Source organism: Helicoverpa armigera, chromosome 13 (assembly GCF_030705265.1).
Source record: "Helicoverpa armigera isolate CAAS_96S chromosome 13, ASM3070526v1, whole genome shotgun sequence".
In the NCBI taxonomy this organism is placed as follows: domain Eukaryota; kingdom Metazoa; phylum Arthropoda; class Insecta; order Lepidoptera; family Noctuidae; genus Helicoverpa; species Helicoverpa armigera.
The window spans coordinates 6,128,162-6,155,526 of NC_087132.1; the positions used below are offsets into that span (position 1 = coordinate 6,128,162).

Consider the following 27,365-nt stretch of genomic DNA (forward strand, 5'->3'; position numbering starts at 1 on the left):
TTCAAATTTATTATCTCAGCTGAAAATGCTCATCACATGAAACAATTTTTGCCATGGCACCATTTTTGTATCTCTTATAGTTTTGTTGGTCTGTTGGTGTTCTGCATCAGGTCTTCAAGTTTCGAAGATAAATTATAGCCTATATGTTGACCAGGCTTAATACTGATACAACAAAGAAAAAATCATTGAAATCCGTTCAGTAGTTCCGGAGATTAGCGTGTACAAACAAACAGACATACAGACATACAGACATACAGACAAAATTTTTTTTTTGGATTTGTGCTCCATTACTGTTTCTAAACCCCACCCAATTATTATTTTTTTTAATATATTCAATGTACAGACACAGTTTTTTTACAGATTTATTATATGTATAGATAGATAATCACAGATTATTCATTTCTAACATAAATATTATTGTAAAACCCCAGATACCGATTAAGGTTTTACCAGCACCTATATAGGCACTTAGGTAGGTACTTACTTTTTACCGATTTTCGGACTTGTACTTTCAGTTACATAGGTTTTGCAGTTGCATTATAATACATACATATATTATGTAGCCATGTTTAGTTAGCTTATAGAAATAGGTAATTTACATTAAAAATCTTTCAAGAAGTGATAGTTTTTTTACTTTACATTACATAGGTAACGTAATAGTACCGTCAATCACACTTCAGCACAACATATTATCTAATCACAGTGAGTAGGTACTTATAGATATCAATTCGTCAGTTAATTTGCACATAATTTCATGCAGCAAGCAGTTTGTGCTCATTGTCGACCTATAATAATTTAAATAAAACCGTTGAAAGGAGACTCATTTTGTGAACCATCATGGATAACAGAAGATGTGAAGCTTGCGGTACCACAGAGGTCTGGCACACTAGAAACAAAAAGTTGAAGTTGCTTTATTTCAAGTTTCCTCCGGATCAAGACGTGTGAGTAATTGTCAATACATTTTGATTCTTAGGTTGTTACAGATACCGGCACGGATATTGGGCTCTCGGCGGAAGAGTGGGGATCGCTTTGCGCACCCGTACGCATAAGGCAATAAGGCAGTAAATCGCTTCTGCGCAGGTGAAGGTCATGGCTCGATATCCGTGCCGATAGGTAACTGTGGGTAGTTCCCAGGACCCACTCCCTCTCCCTGAGACACCTTTCTCTTCATTTCTGGACCTACATATGTATTGTATAGCTAATTAAAATTTTATGATGAGTAGATAGGTATGAAATTAAGTACCTACATAAATACACAATGGTAATAATTAAGTAGCCTCTTTATTTTGATTTTTCCAGCTGCCGAGAGTGGTTAAGACTAATTGGAAATGAGGAATTAGTACATCTACCAACGATAAAGCTGCAAAAGGAAAAATATGTCTGCGAAAACCACTTTGCAGAAAATGATTTCAACAAAAAAGGCAATCTTCTGAAACGACATGCAATACCAACTTTAAATATGAATGCGTCGCCTCTCACTGATGAACAATTGGCAAAATTTCCAGTACATATGTTTAGGCATTCGGAGGAAAAAGGTAAGAGAAAACCACACGCTGAAAACCACATCAAATTCGATTCAGCCTAACGAGAGATAATCACGCATAGGGTTGTAAACTGACGGTCACATACGATAAGTGACCGTCAATTACTATTAAATGACCGGTCACATTGGACATTTATTGTCAGACTGGTCAGATATATTAAATAAGTATTTTTTACTTGGTACAATTATTATTTTCGTCTCAAGCAAATTAAAAACATTATGAATGTGAAATAATACCTATAATTGCCTTTCTAAACCAACATAGTGCATAGATAACCTATTAAAAAGATAGACTCTCAAGTACGTATTTATTTTTATTGATGTATACTTACAAATCATTAATCATAGAGTGTCGGCGAAATCTTTTTTTTTTATCGACGTTAAAAATCATCAAATGACCCCTCCCGCTGTGGGTTAGCAGCGGTGAGGGAGTGTCAGACCCTTACTGACTAAAAACCGTCGTGTTCCGTCGTAGGCCTTTTATGTACCAGAGCCGCGGTAACTCTTTCGAACAACCCGCAGCCCCGGCAGGCCTTGGCCCAACTGGGCCCCTCTGGGGTTGCTGACATCTCTTTGAGGAGCGCGTGTCGACACGGGTCTGTCGTCTAAGTAGACAGAGGGACGATGAGCCACCGGAACTCACCGCCCACAGACCCACACCTACGGTGGCCGGGAGTCATCTCGCGACACCCGGCGCCCGTGGTGTCTACCTGATCCAGCACGGCGGCTGGGATGAGAGGTGCGAACTCTCTGGCGTTCCGCCTCCTCCTTCTCGAGCATGATTGCTTCGCAGAAGGAGGCGACGGCATCCCATTCCCTCTCGCCCCGGACCATGGCCTGGATCAGGGCCGGACAAGAGAGGTCGCCGCCGCCTAAAGCCTCGACGAGGACCCAGCGGTGCCCTTCCCATGCGGGGCACACCTGGACTGTGTGGTCCACCGTGTCCTCGGGGCTGTCCGCACAGCGGTGACACCCGGGTGCCTCCTCACGACCGATTCGGTACAAGTACCTCCCGAAACAACCGTGTCCGGTGAGGACCTGCGTCATGCGGTACGTGAGGGCGCCATGACTCCTCCCGAGCCACTCCTCAAAGAGGGGACTTACCGCCACGATGGTGGCGTGCCCTGCACTGGGTTGCGACAGTCGCTCGCTCCAGGCCACCATGAGATCGCGCCGGAGCTCCGCCCGCTGCGCGACAACTTGCCGCGGCAGCGGAGTTTCCCCCCGGCGCAGCGTCTCCTCGCGCCAGTCGTACAGGCGCAAGAAGACTCTCGCCTCCAGATCCCACGGTGGCAATCCAGCAAGTAGGCCAGCTGCTTTGCGGGAGATCGTACGGTACCCCCGGATTAGCCTAATGGCTATCACCTTTTAGGGCACGTTCAGGTAGTGTACAGCACGCGGCCGTACCGAACGTGCCCATACCGGGGCCCCGTAAAGGGCCATGGACCGCATGACCCCTGCGTAGAGTTTACGGCAGGGGGCGTTTGGGCCTCCCAGATTGGGCAGGAGCCGTTTGAAGGCAGCACCTGCCTTCTCCAGTTGTGGGCCCAAACGTCGAAAATGCTCAACGAAGTTCCACCGGCTGTCGAGGACGAGTCCTAGGTACTTCATCGCCCTCTCGACGCCGATGGGAAACCCCCACCGTGACTTGGGAGCCTGAAGGTGGCGCGTTCCGAAGCCCATGAAAGCACATGGCCTCGGATTTGTGCAAGGTCACCTCCAGGCCCAGCAGCTAGATCCTCTCGATGATTGTCGCAACCCCGCGCGTCATTATCTCGGCCGCCTCCTGGTGCGACCTCCCTTGTGCCAGAACCAACGTGTCGTCAGCGTAGCAGACCACGCTGACGCCGCTAGGGAGGTCGGCGCGCAGCACCTAGTCGTAGCCGATGTTCCACAAGAGCGGCCCAGAACCGACCCCTGCGGAACACCGCACGACATCTCCCGCCGGGCGAAATCTTATCTTAAAGATCGATGAATGACATTTGGTTACCTTCGATGATACTAAAACTTCCGTAGCTTTATAAAAAAAAGAAAGAAAAAACGTTTATTTCTAATAAATTCTATTTTTAAACAAAAAAAACGATTCTGACGTTGCTGACAATAAATGACAATAAGTGACCGGTCAAATTGGATAAATGTCCAATATGCTCGGTCAGATTAATCGGTCACATATAACGTGACGGTCACTTTACATCTCTAATCACGCATAAACGTGCGTACATGCCGGGCAAACTGAGAACCGCCTTTTTTTTAGTCGCTTAAAAATACTGTCTGTTTCCCGTGGTTCCAGCCGCGTCCCGGATGACCTTTTTTCTGGCACCCGGACCATGCTACTCGGAAACCTTTGAAACAGTGAATTTGAATGTTCAAAATCTGTTTCAATTTTTGTTCCAGGTTTTTATCCATCAGCTGAACAAACTGAACAAAATGAAAATATCTAAGAATAAAAGCATAAACTTTTAAGTATTGAATTAGATATGTAAATAAGTAATCAGGTAAAAATAATAAAATATTTTTATGTGTTTTTATGTGTTTTATTTTACACTTACTCAAAATTAGTATTCGCCAAATTTTTATCGCGCCCCGTGTGTTGCCTGTGTTGGTCTACCTAAGTAGGTAACAATGAGTCCAAGTTTTATCTAAATTAATTCTGCAGTTTTTGTAGTGAGAGTATTGAACATTATGTACCCATACATAACCAGCCATACATTCTTACAAAAATCCACGTTTATAATGTACCTAAGTACTCAGTGTTAGGAGGTATTATTCATATTTGATTCAGAACATATTTATACCAGTCTCGACATCGACAAACAGCTCTTTAGCGACAAGTTTATTGATTTTTAATTAAACTAAATAGCAGCCTGTGCATGGAAAGCACCGCTGAGCACCGCTACAAAATTCTTGTCATGTGTATGTGTGTAAATATGAATGACAGTGACATTTGTGACAGTTCAAAACTTCAAAAATTGTATTTAGAACTGGCCGTCTTTTGCTGTTTTTTCTGGCCGGCTTTAAAAAATATTTAGTTTTAGTTAAACAAATTCATTTGTTTTTAGAAACAAACCTGCGTTTATTAGGAGGAGTGTTTGAGCATCAATTTAAGTTATGTTATATAAGTCTATGCTTCAATTAGCTGATGATATTGTACTGAAACCATTGATATTTACCTCAACGATTGAAACTGAATTCTAATGACTGTAAACAAATAAGTACCTGTCATTTTAAAACAAAAACTTGATTAAAACTTAAATAAACATATGCCTAATATTAAAATAATTTCTATATTTCAGTAAGTAATTTGAAACAAAGTATATCAATAGTGATGTGTGCATTAATTATATGTGAAGTAAATGAACGTATTTTTATGATTTCAGAAATGAACCGTGCCGATTCTCAGATACCCAGCGCCCCAACTCATCTGTACTTGCTCCAAATGGATCCCAGCATAAATTTAAGCTCAAATGAACAAGGACTGCCACTACACATATTGGACAATGTAATTAAATGTTTTAATAGTTTAGCCTGAGTATATTTGTTACAAATTGAATTAATAATACATTGTTGTTTCAGAGCTTAGATTTTGGGCACAAGCAATACTTATTGCCGCTGCCAAACAAACAAAAAGAGGGACAGGATCTACAAGTTCTTGTTGGTAAAGCATTCATATTATTTTGTACAGCATAGCTATAATTAAATAAGCAGAATATAAATAAAGTCCACATTGAAATTCATAGATAACAAATATGTTTTGCAGATTCCAGTCAGGGACCAGCTAAAATTATGGGAGTAATCCTTGATAACAAATATCAGGATACACAAAATCTACTTGCAGGCTCAACTTTTCAACTTCAATCATCGAATATAGAGTGCAATAACTTGGAACATGTAACAACAAATACAGGGAATAGCAATTTAAATACACAAACAAGTCTTCAAGTTGAAGATTTAAATGGAAGTAATACAGAATGTAAGCTAAATAACACATCGGCAATCAAAAACTTTGGTGAGTTTTTATTTTATCTGTATATCTAATAAAAAAATTGAAAACTAAAAATAAAATCTTTATTGAGCTGAATTCTGCCTTAGGAATAATTATGAATTATTGTAAAGTGAAATCATTGAATAGAGACATCTAACCTTTTTTATCACTATGAAATGCGTCCTTCTACCACACAAGACACATTGTAGGATTACCAAATTAATGTCAATGCAAAATAATTTGTTTTTTTTTTTACATAAAATTCCAGTTCACATATCTGACCGAGTCATTCCCCCCCGAGCCCTGGCTGTTTTGCCACCGGTACTTCAGTTACAGCGGCGCCACATCATTTCAACCCGACGTAGTTTACCAGCACGCGCACGATTTGGTCCCGTACAAGGTAATCTACCTCCATCACTTGGTACTACTTCTCGCTAATTGCATATTCTGATCTACAAGCTGTACTGTAAAATTGGTTCAGCAGTTTTAATATGAAAGAGTAAAAACATCCATACATTCACATTTTATTTAAATAAGTGTGATTGCACAATAAAACAGTATATAAAAATCCACATATAATTCTTAACTTCCATGCTTAACTGATTATTATAATGCGTGGCTTGATGACTATGTTATTATAACTTATTTTTCAGGAATTAGATGCAAAATATCATATTCAGAAGCTGTTGACTTAGTATTGAATGCTACATCAAATAAGAAGCCACTATTTCTAGTCAAAGACAAAAATGATACGGATGTGATCACACATATTGATACTTACGATAAAGGTAATCTGATATCCTTATATTGTAAAATGCAAATACATATAGTATACCTAACTGACAACAAATGATTAGAACTAGTGTAGTATGTGTAAAGAAGTTGTGGTGGCCTAATGGGTAAAGAACCAACCTCTCGAGTATCAGGGTGTGGGTTCGATTCCAATTTAGGCAAGTACCAATTCAACTTTTCTAAGTTTGTATTTACTTTCTAAGTATATCTTGGACACCAATGGCTGATCAAAAGGTAAAGGAAAACATTTTGAGGAAACCTGGACTATAAAGTCCGCAAACACCAACCCGCATTGAACAAGCGTGGTGATTAATGCTCAATCCTTCTCCGTGTGAGAGGAGGCCTGAACTCAGCAGTGGGACGATAAAAAAGTTGTAACAGTAGTGTAGTATACCCACAAGATAAAATATTGCCTATGTTTCACAGGAATATTGTAGCTTCCCAACAGTGAAATATGTATTTAGATACAAGCAAAAACATATTTCGTCTTTATTACATTAGTGTACATAAAGGTAGTTATTTATATGTATGAAGCCATCATCACCACAATAATTTTCTACACCTATCCACTATTTTTTTCCAGATAAATCAAATTGGATTGGATTGTTGCCCCTCGGTGATGAGAGCTCTGCAAATGTCTGGCTGTATGAAGAAAACTATGAATTGTATGGAATCACTACAGAAATACTACCAGCTAGAAAGCCATTAATGCTCGGTTACAGTAAACAATATGCTGACTCCTATGGTCTAATAGGACCTACTAAAGATATTGACAAAGGTAACTGATATGTTTATTATAAGTATACATTATTTATGTCTATAAAAGGAGGGTTCCTTCGAAAATCTTGACATTATTTGAGAATATTTAATGCTTAACCTGTGTATTCAAAATTTACAGAACCTGTGATGCAAAAGTCGTGGTGGTGCCATGAATGTCAACACACATTCCCATCTTCTAAACAACTACAGAATCATACGGATTTATATCATAAGGTATGATATGAAACCATCTTCATATTGAAATTATCTTCGAATTTTGCGAATTCTTTTATGTACCCCTGCGGGCCTAGCATGGCGATTGTATCTCTATTCTACCAAGAAACGACAAAGCTCTTTCTTTCCCACTCGACATGTCTTCTACCCGAGCATGGCGCGAGCTGTAGACTCGCGTTTCTATCAAGAGAAAGACTTTCCATAGCAACGGATAAGTAGCTAGTGATGGGTCGCTCTACGATGAATTTACGTTTAGTTAGCCAAAAAAATGTGTCAATGCACTATTTTTCACGCATGAACCTATACATAAACTCACGTAACTCAAAGTAACAACAAAACGTATTCATCGAACTTATTTTTATCTGTGGAACTAAAATGGTTCATGTTTGTTTGTTTACAAAAAACGATTTTTGTTGTTGATTTTACTTATTTAAATATTGGTGATTACTGCGTGCGGCAAGGAAAAAGTAAGTAGATTTTGTGATTAAATTAATAAAGTACTGATTATTCCAATAGTTGTGTGTAATTAATCCAAACGAACATAATAATTATCCATACATACGATGAAAAGAACAAAGGAAAATAACATAATAATCTCAATAAATGGTGATTGGAGGCATTGTCTGATGAAAACTTTGCCATGCACAGTTCAATGCGTTCCTCACTGTTATCTTGCTTCCCTATATTATTGTCCGAAGTGTTTTTACTTTCGTCGTTACAAAACCTGTTTATTTACAGCGTACGAAGTCCCATCCAATAAACAGAGAAGATAGTATCGCGATCCATTGGGAAAAGAAGGCCACGATAAAGAAGAATAGGTCCGTATTCAAAAGCTGCTGAAAAAATATGGAAAAGAACGAGTTCTTGGCATACAATGCTGACACGAGAAACATTCTATTAGTAAGTGTCTTTAAATAATATTCATTTACTAGTAATAGTTCTCCAGACTTGTTGGTTTCATTCTAGCAAAACTCTCATGCTTTGTTTTCAAAGTATAATTATGGCAATAATAATTATAGTACCTACCTATTTGTTGCTTGTGTGATATAAGCAACAACTCTTAAGATAAAAAATAAAATGAGACAATCATTTACACAGAGGTAAAGGTTTATTTACATAAAATTAAGGCTACAGATAAAGTCATTTATTCAAAATAGGCTGAAAATCAGCAGCAGAAGCGGTGGAACAAACTCCCCAGCAACTCAATTCTGTCTGTATGGTTTGAAGAACTGTTGATATACAAAGATATTCATAATAGTTGCTCTTCTGTGAGTTGCAGCTTGTAGTAAGCTACCGCTAAGGTCATTAGTGTGTCTCTCTCTCTGCCTTTCTTCGGGAAGAGTTGTAGCATAGGCACCCTGCAAAAAGAAATAACTGTTTGGTAAAGAGTTTTTACAAGAATTATTTTACAGTATAATAAAAGAATAACATACTGATAGTGACACATTATCAGCATTCTTATTGATGTCATGAGTCAAGACCCTAACGCATGACTAGAATCCCCTGAAAATGAATGTTAATTTAATTTTGTGTTCTTGTTTCAGATTACAAAAAAAGGATGCTGAATGACAACTGGGTCGTCAGTTTACAAATTATTGAAATGATATCATTTAATAAAGAATGTGAATATTAAAATCATAATGGTTGTTTATTTAAAATGTCATTTTTTTCTTAGCAGATAAAACTGTCCAATTCTAGAGTCATATAGCCTGCGCAGTTTGTTCTTAATGAGAGAACTATTGAAAATTGATTGTTTATGAACTCTGTCAGGATAATTGGCATTTATGTTCAGTATTTTGCACTCAGTATCTACAATCTGAAATAGAGGTTATATCTAATATTAGGTATCATCATCATCATCTCAGCCATAGGACATCCACTGCTGAACATACGCCTCTCCCTTTGATCTCCACAGATACCTGTTGGAATATATTAGGTATACTAACCTTGTATTCACTGCAAAAACAAATTGCTTAAAACATTTGCTAACAGTGGTTAGTAATGTTGTTAATGACCTAAGCAGGACCCGAACAAAGAACCTGCAACGATTAAACTTTGTTAAATATTTCTCTTCTGTTTAATTATTTTCTTGCAATGAAGGGCAATACCTACATAATAGACAAAATAATCTTAGAACGAAAAATAAATGAATAGATCTTTCTATATTTAACTTATCTATAAGGACGAAAACTTTGTCATATTTTTGGTTGGAAAGCACAACGAAATAAAATAGACTGTAGGTACTTACATTGATATGAACAGGCAGACCCTAAAATATCCTAGGAGACAGATTCCGCACAAATACTGCACCATCTCTGCACATTTACGTTTTCAATGTCGAGAGGCTTAACACTCGTATAGCTCGTTCTTTGAGCTTTACACTGATTCTTCTCAGCATAAAAACTGACCACATGACGACGGTAGGACCCCGACATACTTTGTAAATGCTTTTTGAGATCTTAAAATTATAATAATATTCTTTGTCTACTCTTGTCTAGGTCAGATGAGATGTAGAGTATTTGACATTTCATATAGAAAGTTATATCTACTCCCAAATGTCAAAAGTAGAGAAAATATAGTCGTCATGCTCGACGCGATAGACACATGTCGACGAAGAAAAGAAACATTTCTTTTCTCGATGTCAAACATCGCCATGCTCGGATCGATAGAAATCTTTCTTCAATCTGTCATTTTGTCGATTCTTCGGTAGACAAAAGCTGTTTCTATGGCGGTCATGCTAGGCCCGCTGGTGCAAAAGTCACAACAGATAATTAGACTTTTTGAGAATCAATTGGGATTATGAGTTTTTTTTTCTATTTTCAATATCATAATATGATACATTTTTCTTTAATGAAGGAGGGCAGTATAATCTCCAGACGGCGCTATCGTTGCCGACAATGCTCGAAGACATTTTCAAGAATATTTTCGTAAGTACTTTTGCAATTAATAACTAATAAGTATATGTATAGATGATATTCATTTAACTGAAACTTCTTTGTTTTACTTTTACCAGGTTAAGGCGACACACGGCTCTAAATTGTCCTGTCAAATCAGAAAAAGGGTAAATATGAACTAGGTGTAAAAGAGTGTAAATTAATAGTTTGTCTTGTATAGCATTCAATAACAAAAATATCTTATTTTCAGCAATAAAGCAATACAAACAGAAGCTGATATCGAAGTGTCACAAATTAACGTGAATGACTCGATATGTTCCGAAGACAACAGAATACCTTCAGACGAAAGCTTTCAGAATTATTCAAATGGTCTAGACTTTTCCACGAATCTCTTCGATACGGATCGCATACCTAATCTTGATATTTCAGGAAGTAGATGTGATAATGATTTTAATCCTTACACTCTAGGATATAAAGATGAAAATGGGCTCACCAACTATTTAGATTTTTCATGTAAGATAGAAAATAATTCCAAAGAGGTATGTTGTACTTCTATAATTTTGTTTTTTTTACTTGGAGTTTTCGTTTTTAACACTAATTGTACTTTCAGGAATTATCGAGTCCTGAAAAACCCGCCCTGACTTCTTGTCCGTATTGCAATCAATCCATAGTAACATCGAAAAGACGTCAACACATGAGGTAAACTGTTTATTTTAGATAAGTAAATACGCATAACTAATTTTTGGAACTAACATAGAGTTAATTACCTACAATAGTTAGTTACCCATAAATGGAACTAGTACATTTTTATTTTCTTCGTATGTTTTTGCAGTAAATGTCCCGCCCGCGTATTTAAATGTGAATGCAAAAAAGTATTCACAAGTCGCAAACTCTTTACGGAACATATATGGGCCCAACATTCGAACGCAAATGCTGAAAAAAACGTAAGTTTCATTTGTACTCGCAAAAATATTCTATCTACTGAGTGCTTAGTGCGAGTTTTCGTGAATTTATTTACGGACTCACATGAGAGCGCGTATACTAAGATTTGTATGGAACAAAAACAGCTCCACCTAGTGTCAAAAATTGGAACCTGTTTTTGTTCCATACAAACAGTGTTGCCAACAGTTGTAGTAGCTTACCACCAGAGTCAACTTTTAAAACCACCAGAAAACCACTAACAAAAATTTATCCCACACTTAAAATCACCAAATTCACCACTAAAAAAATATTGTTTATATTTTATTGTAACCTAAAACAATTTAATCATCCAAAGGTGTAACTCGGCAACGATAGAAAATTAAAACAGACAAAGCATTACATCTGTTTAGCAATTCATCCGACCCGATCCGAATCCTTCACAAATTATAATCGGCGTAGTAGTTTCACAAATTGTTTAGTTACGCATTTGACCAATGAATGAGTACTTAATATAATTATATAGTAGTCGTTCACCTTTTTGTTTTGTAGATGCTTTTTTGACATTCCGTGAGACTTCAAATCTCCATAGTAACTCCTTAAAGTTGTACCACAAAACTTACATTTCGCTACTTGACCCGCAGTACTTTCAACATTTCGCCACTAAATAGGGGACTTAAACCACCAGTATTAGTGGAAAATCCACTAAGTTGGCAACACTGCATACAAATCTTAGTATACGCGCTCTCATGTGAGTCCGTAAAAAAATTCACGAAAACTCGCACTAAGCACTCTGTTCGCGCCAAATAACTTTGCCTTTCTGAAGTTTGACACCGCAAGCATGCATTGCGAAGTAGCCTTTACTTCGTTTTTTTTATTACCGTGTAGACGCAGTAGCTTACTTCAGACCAGCGAAGTTTCTACACAAGATCTGTACCAACAAATGGGCATATAGTTAAATGGCCAAGTTCAGATTTGCAGAAATATGTGGTGCAAATACTGGGCACCTATACAATTATTTATTAAAGTTCTTTAAAATTCCTATCTGTCGCTTTCAGGACACTGACAGTAAGAATCCGGCTGAAGATATAAATACAGACAGTACAGCAGATGTTAAGTCACAGGATCCAGAGCCATCAAAATATAAATGTGAAGACTGTGAACTTTCTTTCAAGGTTAGAATAAAAACATATGCTAGAGTTTTCCTATCGTTATCTATTTCTATCATTTTAATTGTATGAAAAACTCTCATTATGTGCCATTTTTTAAAAAGATAGGCATGCTCTTGTCCTCCTCACGTTATTGAAAAAGCAATGTTTTAAATCAAAGGTCTCAGGCTGTAGCTGTCAGGATTCACCTTCCTATTCGCACTATTAATGTGTTCTTCATACCACACCATTATTTAATCATTTTTTCTCAACGTCAGCGGCGAGGCATGCTAGTGAACCATCTATGGCGAGTTCACAACATGGTGTCAGCGAAGGTTCCGCTAGAGCGGAGTGTACGAACCTACCTGTGCGGCAACTGTCCCAAGATATACAGGACGGCGGCCAAGCGCGACCGACATGTGCAACAACACCATCCAGGTAGGCATAGCAGCAACTTCATTAGGTATATTGTGACGTCACACTTCTTTTTTAGTTTCATGTGCTACTCCTATGTACTTGTTTATCCTTTATGTACTCTTCCTATGTAACTGCCTTATATTCTCCCTCATAGAGAACAAAATAACTAGCAGAGATGTCATAACGTAAAATCTCTTAAGAAATTAGCACGCCAAATTACCTACGGGTGTTCGGGAGACGAGGAACGTCACTATCTCCACCATCATACGCCTTCTTTGGAAGAAAAAAAAATTGTCAAATATTATTAACATTCAACCATACCGAATGAATGGGCACATCCACAGCTCACAACCTTTCAAATCCGCCCCTGTTGCTGGTAGAAAAATATCCCTATCATTACAGGCCAAAACCTAAACCACATTTTTTAAATTATTTACTTGACTTAACAACACCAGTCTTTCATATCATGATCCACAATGTTCAGGCGCCGCGAAGGTCCGCGGTCAGGCTTTAGAGAGCGGTACCCGCGTATGCGAGCCCGCCATGTGTTCAGCGTGTCCGCGCCAGTACGCCACGCGAGCCAAGCTGCTGCAGCATCAGAGGGCGCAGCATCCTTACATGGTAAATTATTAATTACAAGTTTGAAATAACTTGATGAGGTCGAAGTCAACCGATCACTTGTGCAGTAGGTATTTTTCTTTTTCTTAAATCTACTCAGCACTGAGTTTAACTTAATGCCCGCCTTCCACTGCGTAAGTGAAATGAGCGAAAAATAGTTGACCGGAACGGAATTTCAAATGATAAATAGTTTTTGCCTTCCACTAAGATTGACTGACCTACTGATTTCCTAAGTACTGTACAACTTGCTAACCGCCGTACTGGCATCTGTGCCTATTGAGAGCAATTTAGAGATCCACATCCGGTCCTTAAAGGTCCAGATGCCAGTGGATATATTTGATCCTTGATCAGAAATGATCAGTGTAGTTGTAACTCCGCTTTGCATTTAAAAAAGCAATGCATCGTAGCATTAGTTTAGTAACCGGATGCTTAAGTAGCACTTTCAGGTATGATTCCCATTTGATTATGGTTACCCGTTTTAGCTCCTATATGTTCTTCCAGGATTTATACTTACGGTAGAAAAACTTATGAGGCCACGGGTCCAATCCTTAGGTGTCCTGTTTCGTAATTGAGGAAAAAAATCTATCAAAATGGCTTTTTACAAGTTCAAAAAAATATTCTTTTTAACTAGTTTTATCTATTTCTAGGTACCCCCTTCAAATAGAAATTCTACAAAAACAAAATGAACAAAGAAGGCAGGTAAGTTGATCAGCAATTATAACGTACATTCCAGTTTAGATCTGATAATTTAGTCATTTGTAGTCTTTCTTAATAGGTATTGTAAACGTTAAGCTATTATAAAACTCGACTGGTTTATAAAAAATAAATAATTTGCTCTCATTATGATGTTTTTATTCAACCTTCATTACTACGTACGTTTCTACCTATAGATACTTTCTATACCTATCATCACAAGAGATATAACGCTACGCAATACCCATTCAAGAGCCCAATACTACGGTAAAATAATAAAATGTGTTTTGATTCATACATATTTAATTTCACATATCTGCGTATTTATGTTAATCCAGTGTTCGACGAGTCGTCAACCTAGCCAGTGCTTACGTAGGTATTTACTTATTATAAATATATTAATTAATAATAGAAACCTGAAATCTTTGAAATTAGATGTAGTTAGACCTATTAAGGTAGTACAGTGACACTTGATTCGCTTATCTTATCTCATTGTCTCTTTTCTGAACGACATTGCTCAGGACGAGTGACAGAGATACTCAAATCGTCGTCATAAACAAAGACTGTTGTTCTATTGGTAGGTATGTTATACATTGTTTGTTTTCATTGAGGGCCGGAGGCAGTGCGCAACTGCACTGCGGTGAACTGCAGTATTTTATTATAATTTCATTTTATAGAAGTTAACTCACGTTAATTCATACGTATTGTACATTTTACGCTCTGCGGTAATTCGTGTTATGTGTAAAGTATTGATTATATCCAGAACCATGTTGACAGTTCGCAGAACTGAATTTAGTCCTTACAAGGAGCTAATTGAAGCATGCCCGTCGGAGTGATGATATGTGTCAACTGTGTTAGAATGGATTATGATGTAGAAGAAGGGACGATACCAAGAGATTTTATTGAATACGACTTTGCCGAAGATGCACTGGATTTTGAGGTTAGTTTTAATGTTAACTTAATTAAGTTCTATGTAACTGTGAACGTTAAACAAACAGTTAGGTAATATGCTATTATAAGAATTTCGATAAAATACCTAATAATCAGAGGGTCAGCTTTCGCTCATTTTCGGTTTGATGATTCTTTATTAATTTTGCTGTAGTTAACTAATACCTTTGTGGTTAACCGCACTACTGTCAGAGTTAGATACCACGGAAAGTAACAATGGCATATTATCTCTGTAGTTTAATAGCAAGTGCATTTCTTCCGCAACACCTATAAAACCACTTAGATTTCCATACTTAATTGATTCATAACACCATAATTTGATAGGAATTCTGTCTTAATTTCAGCTCTTTAGTTAAGTACACCTTACATAAGATAGGTAACGCAAAAATATGGTTCACAGCAACATAACTGACCACCTATCATCCGAACTGATAAATAACAATAACGTCAACAATGACTAAAAAAAAATCTGTGTCAAAATGAACATAAACAATTTTTTAAGGATTGTCTATGGTTTTAGAGCGAGAAGGTCTACCATTTGCCGCCTCTTTCAGCCATTGGGTATATTCTGTATAACAGTATATACCAAAACAACAAACAAACAGTTTCTAGGTATAGGTACGCCAGACGAGAATCGTTCATGAGTTTTGCGGTAGGTAGTTGGCCAGGCGCGCTCGGCTAATCGTAGCACCGATTGAGCACAGCTGGAGCAGATATTTTCGTGATATGCGATCGCGCGTATTCTGCACAATTCATAGATCTTACCGATCAACGTAGTGTCTCTCTGCTCATCTGTTGAGGCAGTGTTGTGAAATAAATGAACGTCGATTATGGTTTGTTTCGGTGATAGATGCGGCTGCGGCGCCTTTTGCCGCCGATTGTTTTGTCGCGCTCGACCACCGGAGAATACAGAAAATGAAGAAAACTTACCTGTTTCCACGGTAATTTTGTGTAACCTATGGTTAAAACATATTTTTAAGTTATAGATCGCTTATTAGTACCTGTGCTTAATGTTCATAACGTTTTGGCTTTTTATAATAAGGACCGCGCACCTTTTATTTTTAATTGAAGGCTTTAACTAACTTCCCAGCACTTGAGACTGCAATTACGCGAAAACCTTGTCAACAAAGCAATCTAAAGTGTTTTTGTTGATTCCTACGCCGTGAGTCATTTGAGCATAACATGATTCACAAAAGTTGTGTAAATATGTAAGGGTACCTACACCTACACTCAAATTCCCGCCTATATTTTTTGTAGATGATAAGTAAGTAATACGAGTGCCTATTATCAGGAGTCACCTTCCGACATCGATATGACGACATGTTTAAGTTTTTACAGTTAATCTTGTCTCGAATAGGAAACGGGAAAGTTTCATAAATTAAATTACCTATAATTTAAAGAAATGTGGCGCAATTATATTATTTTAACTAAACAATTTTCTTCTCAACCTTACCCAGCAGACATCAGATATTTATTTAATGTTTATCAAAAAATATAATATGTCATCGTTATTGACATAAAATTAATTCATAAATATTTCTAAGATATAATCATATAGGTACCTATCTCATATAATCTATCAATTACCAAATAATAGCCGACGACGCGACGGCAAAACTACAAAGTAACGATGGCTGACCACGAATTGGAATTAAAGGTACACGTCATCTATATACATATAATAAATCTGTAAAAAAACTTTGTCTGTACATTGAATATAATAAAAAAATAATAATTGAGTGGAGTTCAGAAACAGTAATAGAGCACAAATCCGAAAAAAAAATTCTGTCTGTATGTCTGTATATCTGTATGTCTGTATGTCTGTATGTCTGTATGTCTGTTTGTTTGTACACGCTAATCTTCGGAACTACTGGACGGATTTCAATGATTTTTTCTTTGTTGTATCGGTATAAAGTCTGGGCAACATATAGGCTATAATTTATCTTCGAAACTTGAAGACCTGGTGCAGAACTGCAACAGACCAACAAAACTATAAGAGATACAAAAATGGTGCCATGGCAAAAATTGTTCCACGTGATGAGCATTTTTGGCTGAGAGAATAAATTTGAAGATCTGGAACACCTGATGTGGAACCCCAAGAGCCCAGCTACACTGTAGCATATACGGGTATGAAGTTTTAGCAAAAGTTGTTCAATCTGATAAGCACTCTCTGTTGACTTATAAAACATGAAGATCTAAAACACCTGGTGTGGAACCCCAAGAGCCCAGCTACTCTGTAGCATATACGGGTATGACGTTTTAGCAAAAGTTGTTCAATCTGATGAGCACTCTCTGTTGACTTACAAAAATCGAAGATCTAAAACACCTGAAGTTGATCTCCAAGTGCCCTACAACACTTGAAATGTATAGTAATGACGTTTTAGCAAAAGTTGTTCGATCTGATGATATTTTCTGTTGACTTATGAGAATCGAAGATCAGGAACAACTGATGTGGAAATGAAAGCTATCTCTAATTTCACTGTATAATCATATAATAAGCTGGAAGTACCTCCAAGCGGTAAAGGCGGTAATAGTTTAGGACAGACTCAATGGTGATGGTATACAGGAATTAATTTTAAGCAGTGCGCAAAAAAAACTGGTGATCCAGAATCATTAACAGAACATATCTGCATCATCAGTCAAAAAAAAATTTCATTCTTTTGTCCGCCTCAAAATCAGCAAAATATGGATACCAACTATTCTTACGCGCTTGCAGCAGCGCTCGCGTCAGTAAACCGGTTTCGCGTTGCCGCCGTGCCTACTATGACGACTGTGACCGTAGAATCGGTTACAAAATAAACATCTTTCGATATCAATAACTTTTCTTTTTTGTACTAAAACACGACAAAATAAAAATTTACGTATCTATAAAACATATTTAACTATAAGTTGACAAAGTTTGCGCACTGGATAAAATTCATTCCTGTATAATCGTCAATTTTACTCTTTTACTACAAAACTTTATGGAACAAATGTTCGAGTTTTAATGCTATTTGACTGTTGTATTCTTTTCTATTTATCTTCGTGACAGGGTAGCCTACTCAGTAACGCGGGGGGCGAGGGGGGAGCCAGCTAAATTTTAATTGATCAGGTATCTTCTTCACAATAAAACTATTACCATGGCTAGAAAGAGGTCGAATCTTTTCCAATGTTCCTAGGGAGAGAATCATATGATCCCAAATATATACCGAAGAGCGTTTGGAAGGACTTGATGCTGTTCGAGGACATCAGTCTGCAACTTGCTCCGAGAAAATCTCATCGGATCGCGAAGCGCGCTTCCGTCATTTTCATATTTACGCATCATAGACGTGACGTCACGAGCCCCCACTCTCCGACTTTGTTGCGTGAAATCTCATTGTTATTATTGTTATTACCTCAAGAGCCTTTTCCCCAACTATGTTAAGGTCGGCTTCGATGCAACTGAGTACCAGTGTTTTACAAGAAACGACTGCCTATCTGACCTCCACAACCCGGTTACCCGCTCAACCCAATACCTCTTGATAAAACTGGTCACACTTACTGGCTTCTGACTACCAAGAATGTTCATTGACAGCCGGGACACACTAGGAATGACAGCTCCTCCAAAAACCGGTCATTGGTGTCCAAAATATTCTTAGAATTTGAAAGTACATACGAACTAAGAAAAGTTGCATTGGCAGGTACTTGCCAGACATGGAATCGAAGTCACACACTCATACTTGAGAGATTGGTTCTCTAAACACTAGGTCACCACTACTTTGTTATTTAAGGGTCCGCTCAGAAAGACCACTTAAATGCGGACTAATTAGAATCACTACTATGGTCACGCCTTTATTGCGTATTTATTCGCCATTGCGCTTTAGTTCTTAGCGTTTTGTTTAGTCTGCTGTGCTTTTGTCGTTGACGTGAAAAAGTTAAATATATGGAACGTTTCGAATGATTTTGCGTATTCCGTTGTTTTCCCGTCAACGGGCCCTTTAAATTCAACTGATGTTGAAGATCTGAATCGTCTGATGACGATTCAGATCTTTAATTTTGCTGACCCCGTAGTCGCCGGCATAAGGGACACGATCCGCGTACGAAGTCGCGGGCAGAAGCTAGTATATAATATAAGTGTATTTTTATCAATTAATACTTTATAGATACAATAGAAAAAAAATCGGTGACTGTTATACTTACACGTCGGTATTTTACAAAACGGTCGTTTAACGTTACTATTGATGATCGACGTAAATAATTTCCCTAAAACAATATTCCTGAATTCCTTTCATCATTCCTTTAAATATAATGAAATTGTTTGACCATTGAAGCCGCTAGATGTTATCAGAGCTGGTACATACGTCCCTGTCCTCAAACAAACAATGTTGTGAGAAAATAATTCTGACCAGCGAGAACGCAACGCTATTTTATTTTCAGTGCGAAGGTTAGTGACTAAAGGTGATGTCACTGCAATTTTTAAAAATGGATTTATAAAGATTATCATTTTTTATATGAGTTGTGCGTTGCGTGTATTTACGTCTGGACTTATTTTTAGAACTGGAAATAGTGGAAAGTCTACTGAATCTCAAATGATTCGTAAACTAATTATTGGTGGTTCAGAATATCCGGCAAAGATAGCTCTGGACGCAGACAGCTTCCAAACAGCCGTGTTGACAATCATCGGAAGACACCTATGACCACAATTAGCTAAGATGATAAATAAAAACTATTGAAATGCAACACATACTTAATGTAAACACACGAAACTCGCACTTTTGCGTTTCATTAGTTTTAACTTTGGTCACTTCCTTCCAATTTCCCAGAATTTATTCAAGAGAATGAGTAATTATTTAATTAAAACATTGTCAGACGCAAGCTAAATGTTTATTGTTGCAAAACTGAAAAGTTTCTAAGAATTCGATGAAAATAGAATATTATATCAACACCTAACAATGAAAAGCTTTAAATTAACAGTGTTACGTAAACCATAACAACCCACAGACGCAAAGCAATTAACAAGCTTCAAAGGCACCAGACACGGTTGGCGTCATTTGAACCTAAGTACCAAGTACTACTTAGCTACGTTTGGATATACGAAGGTACCTATAGAATTGAGCTGTCTGCCTGCCAGCCTATCGTACCTCTATACCTCTACATACTGCCACTAAAACTTATTGATTAAACATGGCAGGTTACAACTAGTGCCACTGAAATTGGTACACCCCGTTCGCCGTGTTGGATATAGGTTGAATGTAGCTCCCCAGCTCCCCCTTATTGGGTGCATATTTATTGTGGTTAGACACGCGAACTCACACCGTGGTGTTAAGATTGCACGTTTACTCATAATTACTGCAGCCAGTGGCGAAGTGTTAATGATGATAACGTAGGTAGGTAGGTACTTATTCAATGCCCATTAGCTTTAAGTATGCGTGTCAATAGGTCAATTAAGTAGTTTTTATGATGTCGTTTTTTCAGACTCTTAAACAACTTGTTTCGGAACGAATAAGTGGGAATTTGCAATAAAATATGAATTTACACGACCATTTAAAAGGTTTACAGTTTCTTTTGATAACAGTTATTTCCGTTTAATCTAAGGAAATGGTGTGGTCGTATTATCGAGATTTCTTATCGGTGATTCGGGCAAATACACATTTATTCAACGGAAATTATTCGCCGATAAACTGAAGTCTGACGATTAACGTGTAGAACTTCTACAATCTATATCTTAAACAGCACATGAAAAATGTGGGAAATTAGTTTCCAGTCTAGACGTTACCTATCCTTTATTATTTTTTATGTTTGTTCAGCTTAGGACACCCGTAGTCTCTACTACCATGCAATGCACATATTTTAGGATAGTAACGCTTATCTTGATATAAGCGTATGGAATGTAAATACACTTAGACCGTATTTGTCATCACCATCCTGTTCATACTGTAAATAGGCACAGGTGTACCTACAAAGACTTATTAAAAAAACCCTGACACCTATTAAGGCGAAGTCATGCCTGATGACCTCATCCTCGTAATTCAGTAGAAGCCAAAAGCGATGAGCGATTTCGTGCATCGTTTGTTGATTACTTACATTGACTCGTAACTAAACCTTGTCTAGAACAAACTAAGTGCACTAAAGTAGTGGCTTTTATGGACGGTAACATTGTATGTTATGCATTAGAATTGTAAATAGATTATTAAGTATCACTTTGACCTCGTCTAATACAAAAAAAACTAGTGGTGATTCAGTGTGTTAGCGAAAGCGAATCTTGGTCGTATTGAACAAATTTTTTGCGCTAATAATTCTTAAATCACTTATGCGGGGCTTATCAAAAGATCAAGTCAATCTAGGGTCATGGAAAGAAATACAGACTACCTACTTACATAGGAATATGTAATATCGGACATACCTACCTACCTACATTATAAATACAACTAAAACATAATAATATATGGATATATTTAAGTAAGTTACTAATTTCGCGAGAGTTATGAGAAATATATAAGCGCTTATGCAATTGTCTATCTTAATTTGGCGATTATGCACTTGTAGCACTGTTAGTACTTACTGAAAATACCACAGATTATATAATAGTTACTACGTAACAGATAAATCACTCCATACAAAAAAGTCCATACCTACTGTTATAAGCACCTACAAGTTCCCAAACTACCTACAAATTCATTGCTGCGTTAGAAAATGAACCTTAAAAACTCCAGCGCTCGATTGTTATTTCAATGCGATAGCGCACAGTTCAGTGACCGCGACCGTGCCGACAGCGAGCGTAGGGTTGCCTCTTCTGTCTTCCCGAATATCAATGGAGGTGCCCAACTACTTTTCGAGCACAGAACACGCAAGTGTTACCTATTATATATACTTACCTATTACCCCTGGCACAACACCGCTGACCGCTGATACATTCCTACTTACTCAAAATTGGTTTCTGCTCAGCGATATATGCAATGTTCCAAGCCACCATTTAGTTGGACGAAAACTATACCTACTTATACTCGAAATGTTTTTAGCTACAAAACTCGGTAATCATTGCATGTATAACTAAGAATAAGGTGTATCTATAATTTAAGTATCTGAAGTCGCTTATTTTTAAAATGACAAAGAAGACAAGTATTTTTACTTTAAAAAATAGAAACCTATGTATATTCATACATAGGTATAAAATATTTCTAAATGCATACATAATACATATATAATAGGAAACCTTTATATTTTCCTAAAATAGTCACATATACACCTACACAAATCAAAATAGTTCTTCAGTTTATTAGATAATTTTAAAAACCAAATAAAAAATAAACAATAATTGACCTGTCTACATCTCTAGGTAAACGGAAAAACGAAAGCTTTATATTTTTTCTTTTATTTGATCTGCACCCAAGCACAGCACATAACTGGCCAGAGGTCGTCATGTTCACAAATAAAAATAATAAACATAAAACGCGCGCGTCGCGAGCGGCTGAAGAAAGCCCTGTGCCGCGTGGGGCTACCGGTAACCCAGCGAGCGGTAGGCATTTATCGCGCGCAAGTACATCGAGTGACAGAGGCCTGAAAATACACTTTTCTAGTTTGAAGTTTGTAACTGCAAAACCCAATGGCTTCGGTGCAGTTGTCTTAAGATACTTATTGTCATTTTTACAATATTGTACGAAATCTCCAAATCTGATGTTGAAAATTTTCACATGGTGCTTAAAGTGCTCGCGGAAATACCAGAGAAGGACTAGTCATTCGAATATGTCTGTCTTATACCCAAATAATGTAACACGTACTGCCTCTTTATTTTAATAATTTAGTAGTGTACATTACTTAAGCGTGCTCAAAGTTATGGTTGGTTTATTTCAGTCTCAACTGGCAGAGGCCCGGGATGTTAAGTTTACGCACACGCTGGTAGAGCCGCTAAGTATCGGATCACACATCGTATGCACGGGCACGCCCAGCGACGATTTACCATGGTAGGTAAATAATCTTATCTTTAACAATATTTAAATAGCTATTCGATTACCTCACGATAACGCTTTCCTATTTTTTAATGACCAGGCTGCCTGCCATTAGAAAATAGGTTATTTATAGGCTATTTTTCAATGATTCATTTAATAATCAGACCTACAAAAAAGGTCTACGCATTTCTTTAATTCAGGTGCAGTTTTGCAAAACAGCAAAATAGCCAAAATATTAGTTATTTATTTGTCTCTTGCTGAAAGTTTAGAAGGATCAGATATCAGTTGGTACTTCTAATTCTAGTTGCTGCTATTGCGATATAGCTGGTTGGTTTTTAGCAACGGCTATGAGTATCTTCATAATTGCAACTCATAAACAAATGTGTTTACGAGTCGTGTAATCTGGGCTCACTACTCGCTTGTGGGCACTAAATTCGGTTAATGGCTGCCAAATTTCGGCGATTAACGTTAGCGTCAGTGTTCTACAAATGACCTTAGGCCATGGACGTTATAGTGTACTTTTGTGACATAAATATATTGGACCATAAACTCAGAAAGGAAAATCGAATAAGAATTGATAAAAATACTTCACAGAGGAAAAAACGTAGAGCGATAGTTGACTCATGCATATTAAATGTGAATGCATGAACTGCATGACAATGTGCTCATGCACAACATGCTGATCTTATAGCACCTACTTTTGAACTTTGCGAATCTATAAAATATGTAGTTTTTATATTTTATTACATCCATCTGTTATTAGTAAAGTTTTGCCTTTATCTTTTAGGTTTGCAGTGAACATAGGAAGTGGGGATGTGGAGTCTGGGAAAGGCGACATCGCCGTGCATTTCAATGTACGTCTTCCACAATGTTACGTGGTTCGAAATACGCGGCGGAACGGTAAATGGGGACCCGAGGAAACTACTGCATTCAGGTAATTCCTACATCAAAACAAGATAATCTTTATCTTTTCCCGTACTTATATTTTCCTTCCCCACAACTAAGCATGTCAATTTAACATTTTATATAACATTATTTTTTAAGGATAAATAAGGAGGTACCTATATACATTATTAACCAATTGTACAGTTTGCATATTAATATTTTATACCCGGCTGTGAAGTCAAACTGAACGCTGAATTAGGTCTAACATCAGCATAGTAACGGTGAGAGTTTTTTCACCCGTACGCACAATTAGCACAAATAGACCAAATTATCATGAATTCAGAAGGTGGCAACCAATTACAGTTAGCTCCCCAAATTAGAGTAACAACGCAGTTTTTTTTTACTTTTACAGATTGTTTCCTTTCAAAATAGACCAGCCATTCACGATAGAGATAGTAGTAGACGAGAAGGAGACGCTATGGGCAGTTGACGGGATGCAGTATTGCAGCTATGCTCATAGAAACCCGAACCCATTTGCCGCGCAGTGGGTGCAAGTCACAGGCGTCAGAGATGCCACGCTTAACGTCAACAAGACTGATATATTCCCTACGTTAGCGCCACCCCCCGCTGAAGTAAGTAGACAAACTTAAATCATTTATTCAAACTTGACTGCAAAACAAAAATTTTGAACGTCATTTACAAATGATAGCCCCCAAAACGCACACCCTTCACGACTGCCTAGGAATGTGTTATTGCTGGAAAGTTGGCAAAAAAACCTGATTATCTCTCTAATTACATTTTTCCATCATTCATTTCTATAGGAATGATAAATTGGACTTCATTAAGTATGCCTTTATCGATACCCAATAAATCAGCTCCAGCTTAACACTTACCTACTAATTTCCCTAAACCATTGCATCCAATAGCTACTAATTCTGAAATGTTTGGTGTTTCAGGTACCCTTTAGAGCTAGTATAGATTCATTACGAGAAGACTCCGAGCCGACGTGGCACGCGAACGTCATCGCGACACTGACGAAAGGCATTCCTGAAGGATATCAACTTGTTATTTACGGCAGGTATGCGAACAATCCCAATACAACTCAGTAGCGGAAACGAAACCAGTTAAAGGTCAAACGATATTTCATATAAACAACATATCTTTAGTTTGAAAAATGTGGGAACATCTATAGTTTCCAGTGAACCTCGGCTTAATGTGTGTATGTTGGCTCACGTCCAATATCAGTCGCTGCCGATATACAGTTTCATTAGCATGTTTGTATAGAAATACGTACACAACAAAATATTGATTTTGGATTATCACAGAGCCCTCATTCAATTCAGATTCAGCGAAGAGATTCTGTACCAACCAACTCTTCTGTCAAGATTTCTATCATATTAGATCGGGACTGCTGTTGCACTCTTAATTAAACTTAATGCTATAGGTAGTACCTACACTACACTTCTGCCATACGACATAAGCAGGTGCCATATGTCAAAACAGAAAACATATTTTTAAAAAAACGGTCAAAAACACAAAAACAAAAACAAAAAATATATTTCTACATCGTATTAAATTAGTCGCCAAAATGTGAATACATTCCAATTTGCAGGCTCCGTCCGCTGCTGCACTCGTTCGCGATCGACCTGATGGACTACGCGAGAGAGTGGCCGCGCGCTAACGTGCTGGCTCACGTCAACGTGCGCGCCTACTTCGAGTCGCAGCGCGAGCGACAGCTCGTCGTGCTCAACGCCTGGCTCGGCGACTGGGGGCCCGAGCGCAGGCAGAGGACCGCCAGGCTTATACCCGGCACATATGTCAGTACTATATCACTTGTTCCATTCTGCTACTATATATGATGTACACATAGATGCATGAAGAGGCCCTTCGTCCTTTCAGCACTGCTATCCCGGCTCTAAATCCGACTTGATGCCGTTGCGATTTTAATAGTTTATTTTAAAAAGGTAATTAAATAAAAGAACAAAGTTCACAAATACCATTACCATATGTTTCAGACGAAGCTACGAATAATTCGTCAGGCAGCTGATTGGGCGGTATACGCAGACGACTTCCTGATAGGCGAGCTGGAGTTCCGCGCTGCCGCCGCCGGCGTACGCGCAGTGCGCGTGCGCGGAGACCTCTTCCCCGAACAGATGTACCTCTGTCCAGCCACCAGTTCCCCCATACGAGAATAATCCTGCGAACACTATGTTATTATACGATAGCATGATGTAACGATGTTACGTAACTACACTGCCTCTGGAGGTCTATGCTCTAAAAAAAGTCAAAGCTGTGTTATATTTTATTATGTATACGTGCAACGGCAGATTACGCATTTAGAGGATTTGCCTGAGTAATCATTTCGCATCTAAAGTGTGAGCTTAGATGCTAAATATTATGCAAATAAATATAAAACTGTAAATTAGTGGCAAAATGCTGTTAACCATTTATAAAACATTTATTATCGACCTTGTCAATTATAATAGGTTTATGTACAATAAGTTTGTTATTATTGCATTTAAAACTATGTACTTTTTTAATTACTCGTTGTTATAATAGCAATAGATCTGCTTGAATATGACTGATCTTTGAATCTTTGATTGTTGCTTAGAAAAGATTTTTTTCAAGTACATTTCACCATAGTCTAATTTTTGGTCAATCTGCTAGACATTTATATGGGTGTATCTTATGTACCTTATAGAGATCTTGATATTACGAGAAAAAGTTGTTTTTTGGGGCGATATGTTAGTAATTAGTACGAGATTGTCTAATTTTATGTGAAAATGTTGATTTATAATTTCAGTGTATAATCTTAATAGCAACTTATAAAAATCTAATTTATGACACTAGAAATTGAACTCATAACTAAGGACACTTTATATTATACATATATTATTTACATAAGTTTTAAGATATCACAAGTATTTGTAAGTTTTTAATTCTGAGTTGGACCAAAGAAATTATACGACGCGTGATTATTTAGTAACCAACTTAATTAATACCAAGATGCGTATTTAGTTATTATCTCTGGCCTAGCGTTTTCTTCTTCCTCTACCAAATAAATGTTGAAATGTTACGATGTTTTTCTTTATTCGCTCTAGTGCCTAAAAAAACTCTTGGAAAAAAATCCGTCTTGAATACTTTTCTGTTCCCCAGGTAGTAAGAAAAGTTACTCTGTAATACTAGGGCCATCGTGGCTCTAAAAATGTAACCTCGACTTCGACCAGCCGGGAACTTTAAATAAGAATAGCTCTGGAAAGAACATAATAAAAGTTATGTTGTTACAATAATTGATTAAACTCGCTACCAAATACCAGCTTCCTGCTGCTACACATAGTAATCTGTGTCAAATACCGATAATGGTTGCTCCTTGGCATACAATATACATCAATATAAAATTAAATAGACTTCAACAAAATATACATTCACAAACAATACATCAATAATCTATTTAGATTTTTTACCCATGGCAACTTTTTTGTGTATAAATAACGAGAATATCCATCCGAACTGTCAAACCGATCAGCTGGCATTGGCATCTGTCTACATGAAAATTTGAATTTAGTATTCCCGCCTGAAACAAAACTACTTCAATATTCTACTTGTTAGCGTTTAACTGATAAATGTGAC

At 37.5% G+C, this 27,365-nt stretch overlaps 2 protein-coding genes and 3 long non-coding RNA genes across 10 annotated transcripts; 4 read left to right on the forward strand and 1 right to left on the reverse strand.

Moving 5' to 3' along the window:
• The first annotated feature begins 717 nt into the window (after positions 1-717).
• Positions 718-4,057, forward strand: LOC126054495 (uncharacterized). Its single transcript, XR_010277098.1, has 3 exons — positions 718-941; positions 1,300-1,535; positions 3,938-4,057. It is a non-coding gene; the product is annotated as an uncharacterized LOC126054495 (long non-coding RNA).
• A 429-nt stretch (positions 4,058-4,486) lies between these two features.
• LOC110376167 (PR domain zinc finger protein 10) lies at positions 4,487-14,139 on the forward strand. Its single transcript, XM_064037438.1, has 17 exons — positions 4,487-4,835; positions 4,921-5,042; positions 5,117-5,198; positions 5,301-5,549; positions 5,794-5,925; positions 6,179-6,313; positions 6,901-7,095; positions 7,216-7,310; positions 10,167-10,237; positions 10,324-10,371; positions 10,455-10,743; positions 10,815-10,903; positions 11,037-11,148; positions 12,181-12,297; positions 12,549-12,708; positions 13,172-13,308; positions 13,953-14,139. Exons 2-17 carry the CDS (start codon positions 4,923-4,925, stop codon positions 13,989-13,991), a joined length of 2,070 nt encoding a protein of 689 aa, XP_063893508.1. The 5' UTR covers positions 4,487-4,835; positions 4,921-4,922; the 3' UTR covers positions 13,992-14,139.
• Positions 7,637-8,995, forward strand: LOC135117692 (uncharacterized). The gene is made up of 3 exons (XR_010277062.1): positions 7,637-7,777; positions 8,049-8,210; positions 8,855-8,995. It is a non-coding gene; the product is annotated as an uncharacterized LOC135117692 (long non-coding RNA).
• LOC135117693 (uncharacterized) lies at positions 8,397-10,058 on the reverse strand. Of its 3 annotated transcripts, XR_010277064.1 has the most exons (4): positions 9,559-10,058; positions 9,257-9,349; positions 8,744-8,813; positions 8,397-8,668 (listed from the first exon to the last, which is right to left on the reverse strand). It is a non-coding gene; the product is annotated as an uncharacterized LOC135117693 (long non-coding RNA). The 3 variants fall into 3 exon arrangements; XR_010277065.1 differs by lacking the exon at positions 8,744-8,813; XR_010277063.1 differs by having other exon boundaries at positions 8,397-8,813.
• Positions 14,140-14,230: 91 nt separating the features above from the next.
• LOC110376143 (galectin-4) lies at positions 14,231-26,811 on the forward strand. 4 transcript variants are annotated; one of them, XM_021334525.3, is made up of 8 exons: positions 14,231-14,370; positions 14,776-14,938; positions 22,756-22,865; positions 23,638-23,784; positions 24,148-24,367; positions 24,692-24,813; positions 25,348-25,552; positions 25,751-26,811. In XM_021334525.3, the coding sequence occupies exons 2-8, from the start codon at positions 14,819-14,821 to the stop codon at positions 25,928-25,930; spliced, it is 1,104 nt and encodes a 367-aa protein (XP_021190200.3). In that variant the 5' UTR covers positions 14,231-14,370; positions 14,776-14,818; the 3' UTR covers positions 25,931-26,811. The 4 variants fall into 4 exon arrangements, with proteins under 4 accessions (XP_021190200.3, XP_021190201.3, XP_021190199.3 ...); XM_021334526.3 differs by having other exon boundaries at positions 14,236-14,374; XM_021334524.3 differs by lacking the exon at positions 14,231-14,370 and having other exon boundaries at positions 14,589-14,938.
• Positions 26,812-27,365: the final 554 nt, after the last annotated feature.

What these genes read in the sequence shown, in the direction of transcription:
- LOC110376167 (XM_064037438.1), top strand. Translation starts at nt 4,923, where the DNA reads ATGAACCGTGCCGATTCTCAGATACCCAGCGCCCCAACTCATCTGTAC. An exon ending in ATACGGATTTATATCATAAG is followed by an intron (nt 7,311 to 10,166) that starts GTATGATATGAA and finishes TCTTTAATGAAG; the next exon opens with GAGGGCAGTATAATCTCCAG. An exon ending in ACTGTGAACTTTCTTTCAAG is followed by an intron (nt 12,298 to 12,548) that starts GTTAGAATAAAA and finishes TCTCAACGTCAG; the next exon opens with CGGCGAGGCATGCTAGTGAA.
- LOC110376143 (XM_021334525.3), top strand. Translation starts at nt 14,819, where the DNA reads ATGCCCGTCGGAGTGATGATATGTGTCAACTGTGTTAGAATGGATTAT. An exon ending in TAGCGCCACCCCCCGCTGAA is followed by an intron (nt 24,368 to 24,691) that starts GTAAGTAGACAA and finishes TTGGTGTTTCAG; the next exon opens with GTACCCTTTAGAGCTAGTAT. An exon ending in CAACTTGTTATTTACGGCAG is followed by an intron (nt 24,814 to 25,347) that starts GTATGCGAACAA and finishes TCCAATTTGCAG; the next exon opens with GCTCCGTCCGCTGCTGCACT.